Below are 12,048 nucleotides of genomic sequence, written 5' to 3'. Positions count from 1 at the left end.
TATATATATATATATACTAACTTCAATTTTTCGAAGGTAATTTTTTCCATATTATCATCCTTAAGCTGGGCACACTGCCAGTTTTTTGAAGAAATAGCTGATTTAGTAATTGAAGTATCTAAGTCTTCTTCAGCAAAAGCTAGAAAAATATTAAAAAGAAGTTATGCATCAGGCTTTTTCATGTAAATAAATAATTATATTTGGAATATCAAAACATAAAGTCACATTAAAAATATTATTCTATTATTAGTGTGGGATACAAGAATAGGTTTTCTTGGAGAAAATTAAAAAAGTCTACATTTACATTCCTCATAAGTATTAGCTTATAAAGTAGAAACCAAACAAAAATAAATGTAACAATTAGCTTACCAATTTACAAACAATTAATTTAATACAAATTCTGTCAACAACAACAAAAAATTCATATTTTTGTTTTTATTATGAAATAATATATCTTAAATGAAGAAAATTAAATATTTTTATTTTTTAACAGTTATTTAATGATAAAGAGCAACATTAAAAATTGTTCAGCTAAACTATCACAAAGTTTTAAATTATAGCAGCACAAACTTTGTTTTAAAAATTTAGCATCTAATTCTGTTTAAGTTAAATTTCGACCAAATCATTTTGCTTGGTCACCATTATCATTTCATGAAAAACTTGTTTTTAAAATTTTAACTCAATTTTGCATTTGATTTTATACAAATTTGTTAAATGATTTTTCTCATTATTATTCAACAATAATGTGAAAGGTTAATTCCTGATATTGTATAGAAAGTTCTACAATTTTAAATGTTTTCTTTTTCATACTCATTATTCTAAATGCATAGATTGACTGTGCTCAGTTTCACATAAAATATATTATAAGTAAATAAAATTTTTAAAAAGTAAACAAAACTTATTTATGGTTTGATTAACATAAATGTTAAGCATATATGATTATCACAAAATATAGCATTATAATATCATACATTCCCTTTTAATAAAGGTACACCATTTTTAGTATGCGAATAAAATTGGTCTATTCCTTCTGTATTGTCTATTAGTATTAGAAAACAATAGGAATAATTTAAATTAGTTTAATAAGCCTTAGTTTAAAACATTTAAAAATTTCAGTTTAATTTAAGATATTTCAATTTAAAGAGAACGATCATGTAATATTATGTGATATTCAAAGAAGTCTAAAAAGATAACAGTAGAAGAACAAAAATGAGTTTCATAAAATGTCAACTTTAATACAAACAAAACTAAATAAACATAGTTATTTGAATATGAATTGCAGTTAGCATAATTAAGCAAAGCCATGATAAAAAATGAATACAATAAGGACATTGAAGAATAGATACCAGTTTTATAGTCATCATCAAACTGATCATGCATGTACTTTTCTAACACCTTTGAATTGTAGAACACATTTTCTTCTTCTTTACAGTCTATAATAAACACGTGATTACATTAAATATATAATAGTTTGGAAATTTGGTTGTTTTACATATGTTAAATATCAAGTGTTAAATTTGCTAAAAATATAATTTTTTGATTAAATAACATAACAAAACAATTTAAAAATATAAGATTCATACAACAAGTTCATACAAGATTCATACAATAAAATAATTCATACAACAAGTTCATACAAGATTCATACAATAAAATAATTTATACAACAAGTTTTACTTTATCCACTCAACAAATAGTTAGTAAATTATTACAAAAAAGACATATTATTTAAGAAGGTTAGTTATAAATATAGAATTTAAGTAATGCAATATTGAGGGCGATGTTAAAAAAGAATTTTCTGTTGTCATAACTAGTATTACGAGAGACAGGCCTGAATAGGGAGGCTGCAAAGGTGTGAATAAAGTAGACATTTGATCAGAAGATAAGAAGTATGTATTATAACATAGTATGTGTGCTACATAGTCGCAGTAGAGAAAAAGAAATTAGATTTTGAAATTTAAGAAAAACAAAAATGCAAGTGGCAAGACTAGCTGTGGGTATATACTATAATGAAGAAAAACATAGATTAAAACAAGATGTACTAGAAATTCATACTTCAATAAAATGCCACAAAAGAGCTAGACACCACTAAAGCAAGATAGGCAGCAATTATGAAACTGGGGGATTTGAAGCTAAATTATTGGCATTCACAGCTTACTGCTTGAAAATGATGTTTAACACTACACTGCATAAAGATAATTCAACATTTTCTAGTAAGTGAAGATGTTATGCTGTATTTACGTTGCATATTGCTGTATATCAAATATAGTATAATGCTATGTATCAGATCTTTCAATCTGTACTTTAAAGAACATGCTTAAGACATTCTAGGATGGGTGGATGCAATTTTTTATTCCTCACTCCTCTTCAACAACCATGCAGGGACTAAAAACAATGTTGCTGAAAAAATAAGGCCAATAGACACCATACTCGTATAATATACATGAACGTGCAAACATAGTTTGCGTAAAATTTGTCACCATCGCAGAAAATTATTACAATTAACTTTAAAAAAACTACCTCCTTCTCTTTAAAGACAGTTTGTCTTTTTAGAATTCCTATCAATGCAATGGTGATTTAAAATCACACATCTCGATTTCTTTTTATGCGATATATCAAATCTCACATTTTGTATTCACTTGATTTAAAAATCACTATTAAGATTTGTGTTCAAGTGACTTAAAAATTATACATTGGAATTTGTATTCACGCAATTTTAAAATGAAACATTGAGCTTCATTAATGCGATTTTAAAATCAAACATCAAGATTCATATTCAATCGAATTTAAAATCAAATATTGAGACTCGTATTCAGGCGATTTTAAAATGAAACATAGAAATTCGTATTAAAGCAATTTTAAAATTAAATGTCAAGATTCGTATTTACATGATTAAAAAAATCACACATTGAGATTCATATTGACACAATTTAAATAAAGTACTCACATCGATATTTTAAGTTAAACGATTACATTCTGTTGACAAATGCTACCTACACTTTTTCTTGCTCACATCTCAGGTATTTTTTCAATTATTTAAAAAGTATTTTTGCGCATAACGTTTTTGGATTTTTATTTTAAGCTTTTTGGGGGTTTTTATTTTATCAAACTCATCACTGTGGTAAAAATCAAAATTGAGTTCTATAAAAATTAAATATTTTACAAAAATCTATGATTTTTAAACAAATTTCACCAAAATGAGGTGGCAATAAGAGGGTTGAAACTAGCTACAAGAGTTAATCAATGAGCACAGAAAGTTTTTCATTTTATCTAAGTCTGATTGACTCAGAACCTCTTAAATTATTTTGAGCATGAACCTCCAAAGTAATAAATCTTTTTTGTCTTTTTTTTGTTGTTATGTAACCACTGTTTCGTATTAGATTCTAACAGATGTTACGCATTATTATGCATTAATGCTATAACTGTTGAAAGGTCATTTTAGTATCATATCCACCTCACATTAGACTTCCTTAAATTAGTCCAATGGTTTTAGTGATAATCCAATGAATCTAAACTTTATCTTAAGTGCAAACATCAGATCAAATGAAAATAATAAAAAAAAAATGCTAACCTGATCCAGAAATTTCAGCATCTTGTTTTAATATGGGGCTTTTATCAGATTCATTTTGTGACTTGAATATACTAACTTTTGATTCTTTTACATCTAAATCAAGATAGAATGTAGAACTCGAAGATGATAATCTTGAGTAACTCCCAGTGATTCTTGGGGTATTAGGAGATACAGGTGTTATAGAGCTCTCCTTGGAGTTATCTAAGAATAGTAGAAAATAACTGATATATTTTTATATTACAAAAGAGCTAAAAAAAATTTTAATTACATTAAGTAATTACAAGCATGAAATTGTATTGCAATAAAACATATGCTTTTTCATAATACTAACCAAATCAATAATATAAGCTAACCCTCTACATTTTCAAAAAATAAAAGTAAGAATTACTACAACTAGCATTTGATAAAATTGACAGGGAACAAAATTGTCAGATTTAAAATGATAGCATTTCTGAAACAGAAAACTATATTTTTAATTTTTCCAGCATAATTAGAAAAGAGAAAATAGTGTACAATTTGCTTTTGTGAAAGCAGTAAAAAGATTTATAAAAAAAAAATGTGATCCAGTTAAAATTAGAGGCAGTTAAACCTGTACTATATTGAATTAATTAAATGGCAGAATGCAAGCACAAATTTAAACACAACCCACTCTACCATCAATATAATAAATTTTAGAAGGTATTTTTAAACACTGAATACAATAAAAAATGAACATATATTAAAAGAAAAAAAGGTGTCTGCAACTGCCTGTTGGTCCATTTACACATGCTCTCCACTTCCATATTTCTTCACCTGCAAAAACTTAAAACTTCACAGTTCTATCTTGTAATTCGCTGCTTTTTGCTCTAAATTCATGGTAGTAGTATTTTAAGAACAAATCGTAAGAAAAAACAAGCCTGAATTCCCACATTTGAAGCAGCCAAAAATACTACAAAGGTGAAGACAAATTAACGGGCAGTTGGTTTGCCTAAATGAACACACCCCTATGTTGTTCCACATTGTTCACTGCTTTCATAAAATTACAGTTTTAATGACCACTCGCTGCCTTTCTTAGTATTGCTTTGAATTCATTGCATTAGTATTTTGAGAGCAAAGTGAAGAAGTTTAAATTACGCACAAACTCACAGCTCTCCACTATGACTTGAGTTTCTGAGCTGCATTCATCCTGCTTTTAGACAGATGAAAATTATTTTCTCTTTACTTCGTTTAGTGCTGGAGAAAGCTCACATATTGCTTACTTTAAAAAATCATATTAAATCATGTAATTAATGCTTTTCATTCTTTATGTTTTAAATTACAGTGGAAGAATAGCCCATATTTTAATTTAAAATTAAATTACATATTTATACTTTTAATAAAATGTCGTAATCTAAAAATGTTGAGAAGATAATTCATGTAGGTAAAAATGGGGAAAAAAATTACCTAAGAAAAGATAAGGAACTTTTTTTTAAAGGAAAATGTATAAAATTTACATAGTGAAAAACGTTTGCAAAGATATTTAAAAAATACAAAAAAAAGGGGGAAACGGTTTTAACAAATTACAATTAAAGCTTTTAAGCATTAAATTAATAATCACCAGCTAAATTTATCTCTCATATCTACGGTCCAAATTTTTGGAACCTGGTAAGACTGGTTCTGGAGTTCTCGCATCTACAGTCCAAATTTTTGGAGCCTGGTGGTATGAATGGTTCTGGAGTTGTAAGAGAAACACACAAACTCTTATTTTATATTATCACATGTTAATCGCTTCTTCTTGTGATAGTTGGAATTTACCGCATCCCAACCGCTTTTCCCAAAGAAATGGCACTTCATATAAAAAACTTAATTACATTTTTTAAACTTCGTGATTTTACTTATCAAGGTATATGGAAGCATGTTTCCAAAAGTGTGATTATAATAATAAAAAAACAAAGATGTGGTCATGCATAGTTTTTAAAATTTTAACATATTAAATTTAAATTCTACTTGACACCACTTCATCACTGTACAAAATATATTCATGTTGATTTTTGTGTCTGACTCAAGGAATCAAAGATAAAAAATTACTAAGAACAATAAACTTTCCCCCTTGATTAAATAGAGTTTTAAGCTAGCAAAAGTTAATACAGTCAATTCGCCATAACTCGAAGTACGATAACTCGAATATTACTATAACTCGATTTTTTTATGAGGTCCCGACCCTTTTATCTTCAATTTCATGTTAATTATTCTCGATTACTCGAATTTTACTCCCTTTAACTCGATTTTTTTTGGATCTTTTAAAGCAAGAAAAAAAACCTAGGAGCTGATATCTTGCCCCTTCCTTTGCAACACACACACAATGTCTTTCGCACTCTTCATGGAGAAGCTAAAGCTGTCCCTCTTGAAGTATGTGAACAGTGGTTAAATGAAACGTTACCAAATTTACTTCAAGGATACAGTTAAAATGATGTTTTCAATATTGATGAAATGGGTTTATTTTTTAAATGTCTTCCAAATAAGACTATGATGTTTAAGGATGAAAACTGCTCAGGGGGTAAAATGAGCAAGGAACGTTTGACTGTCCTAGTTGGAGGAAATGCGTCTGGGACAGAGAAATTGCCCTTACTTGTTATCGGAAAATACCGAAATCCCCGATGTTTCAAGAATGTAAAAACGTATCCTTTGGATTACAAGTCTAACAAAAAGTTTTGGATGACATCAGTTTTATTTGAAGACTATGTAAGAAAATTGGATCGGAAATTCTTCGCTAAAAAAAGAAAAGTGATACTCTTTATGGATAAATGCACAGCGCATAGTGATCTACCTAATTTGAAAGCAGTAAACTTGCAGTTTCTCCCGCCAAACACAACAGCAAAGTTGCAGCCGATGGACCAGGGTATCATAAAGTGCTTCAAACAGTCTTATCGTAAATGGCTTGTCAGAAAAATGATCTTAAATATTGTAAGCATTTAGAAGATTTGTAATTAATAAGCATTAATTAAATAATCCGACAATATTTTGAAAGTCCAAAACCGAAACTAACGGTAAGTCGAACTTCCGATATGTCGAAGTTTTTCGTCAGTCCTATCAGATTCGAGTTATCGCGAATTCACTGTAATAGCATCTTTTAAATCCTTAAAAAATAGACTCATATTCAAGTTAAATGCAACTCAATAAAAAAACTTGTTTTTGAAATATGCTGCTAGAACATTCATTGATAAAATTTTTAATTATTTTTAGGAATATGGGCAGAAATTGCCCTTCACAAATACTGCCTACAATCATATATCCTAACACAAATGGTTCTGAAAAAATAAGAAAAGAAAGAATAACTCTTTTGTTTTATTTTTATAATACTTAATATATAGTATTAGAATGCAGTAGTACAACAGAGTTCCTCACATACATTCTTTTATTAACGCAAAAATTAAGAACTTTATGGTCTTCATTGAAAAAATTAAGGACCTTAAAAATAGTATAATAATTGTTTATCATATAATACATACACGTACCCACAATGAAAGTTCCAATTAATCACATTTCTTAAAATATATATATTATATTGCATGCATTGATATAAAATATGTATTACAGAACTGTTTACATTTTAGCACAATTAGGAATTTAAATTTTACCATTTTTTAAAAATTTACCATTACGTATTACACATTGATAAATCATACATATTTATTTGATTTTTCAAGTTTTGTAGAAGTAGTTTCTTTCATGGACTCAAGCTACAAAAAAAAAAAAAAAATTTTATTTCTTCGTTTTTATAAGCACGTGCGCTACCAGTAGAATTGAATTTCTTGCACTCTGTCGATATCTTCTACTACTTAAGTACTTTCAGCCAACAAAAAAAAAAATCAAGATCTCCCCCCCCATTCTTTTCTTTCAAAATGCTCTATTCTCCACAACCGATCTCATGCTAGGCAAAGGGTAAAATATTTTAATGAAAAAACCACAGTAAAGGCATATTTTCTTCCTCCTGTCTAGAGTCCCCCTCACGCACACCCTTTTTTGTCTTTCAAAATGCTATACTTTTGAAGCAAGGTATTATTTTAGTTGAAATATTCTAGTTAAAATCTTATTCTAGTTGAAATAGTTGAGTCATAAAAAATAATAAAATCAAATTTAAATACAAGAAATCCGATTTTAATTTTAAAAAATTTTTAATATAATGAAAGAAAACTTATTTCAAACCCTACCTTGATATTTAACACATTATTTCAGAAAATACGCCTAACATTAAATTGTATGACATAACATATACAGAAGTAAATTAATAGATAGATTTAGAGCTGATTGCTTGCAATAAAGTAAAACTTTGATAATTCAGGGAAAGCTGTAATATTTCTTGTTCCAGAAAGAAAGAAAAAGCATTTTAGTTGCACAATTTTAAAATGACTTAACAAACGGCAGTGTTTACATACAAACAAATTGTGTAAAATAATTAAAATACAATCAAATACAATTTACCCCACTGTAACTTTATAATATGTAGTATTATATTATATATATTAATTATAAATATAATATTTATTATCAAAAAAAAATTTAAAAAATAAGAAGGAAAGAGAAAAGGGAAAGAAAATTTTGACCAGATTAATTTTAATAACGAGTTTTAAACTCTGGTAGTCATGTTATCTGGTAGTTAACATTATGAATGGCAAAAGCCTGTAATAAAAATAAATGTAAACAAATAGAAAACTAGAAATACCTTTGAAAGCAAAAGAATCAGTAGTTTGAATCTCTTTCACCCACAATGGCTCTAAACTTTCTTGAATCTCATTAGTATGTTCAGTGCGACAAGCAGTCTCAAAAGGAGGTATCTAAGAACATTCAAAAAAGTATTTGTAGTCATAGTTCTTAAAGTGAAGCAAAATGATAACGTGCTTCTCACACAGTTGGAAACTTACAAAATAAGTTGAATAATAAAGTATTTAAAAAAATTTTACTACATTTTAGAATAGAACAGAAGCTTAGATAAAGGATTAAAATATGAATTCAATAGAGAAGGGAAACTAATAATTGGAGAATTACAATATTTATAAAATTATAAATACAGTCAAACCCCGCTATAGTGAACCTTCAAGGGACCGAAATTTCAGTGCACTATAACCGGGAGTTCACTATATCCGCACTGCAAACAATTTTAACTCATTTTTCCGAACTGCTCCCTTTTATGACACATTATTTAAATAAATGACCAATAAAAAGAAATACAAAAATGATTAAAAAATAATTCGTAGCAACAAAAATGAGTTAACTTTTATTTTTTATGACTCTTCGTCTTCAGTACAAAAATTTTAGGGATGGTCTTCATTTAGGGATTGGAAACTGAGATAGAAAAAGCAAACAAGAAAAAAATTTTATGGCTACATTCCACTTAATAGATGGTTTTAAAAATCGGTTAGTGTATTTTATGCAAAAATTTCAAAATTTCCAAAATAATGAAGAAAAAAATCAGTCAAAGACAGAAAAAAATTCATAATATCCAATTTCCTCTCTTCTTTTGGTTCATTATATCCACAAAAAATAATATTACATGTGTATAGCAAGGCTCGGGAGCGAATATTTCGTTCACTATATCCAAGAGTTCAGTATAAATCGTGTTCACGATAACGGGGCTTGACTGTAATTATAAAAAAATTGGAGCATTATTACTAAAACCTACTGGATCAATTCCCTCAATAATCAAAGGTATTTATTTTTGACCATAGGCGATAAGAAATTTGGAATTAAAGATAGTAATAATTTTTAAAAATTTATATTTTTATTTTTCTGTATAAAAATTATCAGCAAATACTAAATTTTATGTAAAAAAATTTTAATTTTAGAAATTATATAAGTTATTATTTTATAAAAAGTTCTTGAATTACAATTAAACATTTATTATTTCTTGTGTGGTGTAATACAATTGGTTACCAACTTTGAATAATGTAAAACAGTGGTTTGCCATAAGAAAATAAATATTTAATGAGCACATTGTATTTCTCATAGTTGGACACATAAGGAATAAAATGTTATGTTAATGAATTTCTAAGATCCAAAAAAAAATGCTATTGTCTATTAACTACTAAAAACATACATCTTGTTATTGTGTAAACGTAGTTATTCAATTCTAGTTTCATAAACAGCTTGGTAACAAAAAAAATCACTTTTTTTGCATTAAATTCAAAAAGAAAATTTTTTTAAAATTTCTTTTTTAAAAAAGCCAAAATCGAGTGAATACTTTGCAGGCAAAATAATTGAGAGCATAATGTAAACCTTTTAAAAAAGTTGTTAACATTATAAGTATACAGTGAAATATACAGGAAATACTGGAAAATCAGTTACAATGAATTAAGCAGAAACTACTAATTATAATGTTTTCTTACTTCTAAAGGTTTGTAAAGAACTTTCTCATCCATGAAATTCATATTTTGTGGCATTATGCATTCTAATAATCCAGCATTTATAAAAGCCTGTCCCATACTCACAGCATCTGTTCTGTAAAGCATACACATAAGAGAGAAAAATAAAATTTGCTTCTAGAAATTTAATTATAAAATTAAAAAATCAGCAACCTAAAGCGTATATGATAGATCATTACATTTAAAAAGCTTAGAGTACGAAAATTCTTAGAGACATTTTTGAAGCAATTATGATGCCTTGGGAAAAGATCTTATTTTAGACTTATTTAATTATAGAACATTTACATTTATTTACTATATCAAGTGCATAAAGTTTGAAGATTTCAGTGGATTAAGGTAGTATTTGACTATCTTTAATTGTGTTCCCTGAGAAAGTAACAAGAAGCAAAGAAAAAAAAACTCAATGCATTTCATCAACCTAACAAACATTTTGATTTCAAAGGCTTGCCAAATTGACCTTAACAAATCTTTGAAAGCATCTATTTTTGGTATCAAATGAAAACACAAGAAGTGTCGACAAAACGAGGTGAAAAGTTTAAACAGGCATTAAAAGATTCATTGATTATTTTTTCCAGTTGAAAGTTTAAGGACAAATAAAAGAAAGGAATAATCTATTATTGCACAGTGAATTTCACTGAATTCGAGCATGTTAACATTAAAATACCAACTTTAAAGTTAGTTAACTGGAATTCATTAACGAATCACTTATTTCTTTTATGCACTCGTCATTTTATTTGCAACACCTCAATAAAAACAATATGAAAAAATAAGTAAAGACAAATGATAAACAATTTTAATGCATAAAATTTTTTCGCACATTGAATTTACAAGATTTAAAAGGAATAGTAATAAAAATTACAACATAAATTTTTTTAAAAGGAAAATTTTAAAATGTAACTTACCGTGATAAACTGACATTATGATCAACAAGCCAGTCGACAATGTCACACCCAAGGACAACTTTTGTATGGTGATCTTTATATTCTTGTTTCCATAAAGACACACTTTGAACAGTATTAAGTAAATCTTGCATGATTTCTTTCAAATGTGTTCTATCCTGTAAAATAATTTAGAAAATGTGCAACAAATTAATAAAAAAAAAACTAAAAAATTACTTAATGTTTGTTGTTTCTTATTTCACTTTATCGAAAGCAACATCAAGATCAAGTTCATAAACCCATAAGTTATCAAACAATGTAGAACTTGAATGGGTGTTTGAAATAATGAAATACATTTTAATGTAATTTGTAATTATATTTACCTCCTTAAAAAATCTTGGTATTCCATAGAAACAAATATTTGATTATTATTTTTATAATAACCTAAATTATAAACTGAGCTATGATGGCTCATTGGTTAAGACACTAAACTTTCATAGAGCAGAACTGTGGCTTGATCCCCAGTGGCAGTTTAAAGCCTACGAAAGCTTCAGACCAATAGGTACTAGCCTGTCTGGGAAGTAAAAGCGACACTGTGCACAATGCTAACAACATTTCCACAATCATATTGTTAGTCCCGAAATTGAGGAGTCTTTACCGCCAAGACAACTCTATTAAAGGAATATTTTATTTTTAATTACAAATTAGTAATTCCTGAGAAACAAAAATGTAACTGATTAATACCTAAGTTGGAATTTTGAAATAAAATTTCAATTTTTTACTGTTGTGTTATAAAAAAAAACATGCAAAATTCATCAAATAATAATATTATGCAGAAAAAAAGGAAATAGAGTAAAATCTAGAATTAGGTGTGATAGCAAAAAAAAAAGTATGTTTAAAACAGTATTTACTAATATATTTGCTAAACTATCATTTGTGATATAAGCCTATTGGTTGCACACACTTCAATCTCAGCAAGTATTAAGTTAGCAATAAGTTCTATGTAGATGATACATTAAACCTTATCTTTCCAATCCAATTTGATAAATTAGAATAATAAATTAATAAATAATTAAATATAATTATTTTGAGCTAATTCAAACACTTCTTTCAAATTTGACTGAAAAATGTCTATAATATTAACTGAATGCTGACACATGATGTCATTGATAAAACTTTAAAGAAAAATTAAAAATAATTTAAAATAAACTTAAGTCTAAAA

At 27.3% G+C, this 12,048-nt stretch overlaps 1 protein-coding gene across 3 annotated transcripts in view; it reads right to left on the bottom strand.

Annotated features, from left to right (window-relative positions):
• Positions 1 to 12,048, bottom strand: part of LOC107450590 (fab1 kinase) — a 70,455-nt gene that overhangs the window by 41,480 nt on the left and 16,927 nt on the right. For all 3 annotated transcript variants that reach the window (XM_043039380.2, XM_071183630.1, XM_043039381.2), the window contains exons 8-13: positions 10,851 to 11,005; positions 9,913 to 10,024; positions 8,253 to 8,364; positions 3,572 to 3,772; positions 1,347 to 1,433; positions 22 to 139 (exon numbers count right to left, since the gene is read on the bottom strand). In XM_043039380.2, coding sequence (XP_042895314.1) covers positions 22 to 139; positions 1,347 to 1,433; positions 3,572 to 3,772; positions 8,253 to 8,364; positions 9,913 to 10,024; positions 10,851 to 11,005 — 785 coding nt within the window. The remainder of the gene's footprint in view (positions 1 to 21; positions 140 to 1,346; positions 1,434 to 3,571; positions 3,773 to 8,252; positions 8,365 to 9,912; positions 10,025 to 10,850; positions 11,006 to 12,048) is intronic.

The sequence above is a fragment of the Parasteatoda tepidariorum genome, chromosome 7 (assembly GCF_043381705.1).
Source record: "Parasteatoda tepidariorum isolate YZ-2023 chromosome 7, CAS_Ptep_4.0, whole genome shotgun sequence".
Classification (NCBI taxonomy): Eukaryota; Metazoa; Arthropoda; class Arachnida; order Araneae; family Theridiidae; genus Parasteatoda; species Parasteatoda tepidariorum.
The sequence above is the reverse complement of the archived record's forward strand: the minus strand, read 5'-3'. Positions and strand labels throughout refer to the sequence as shown.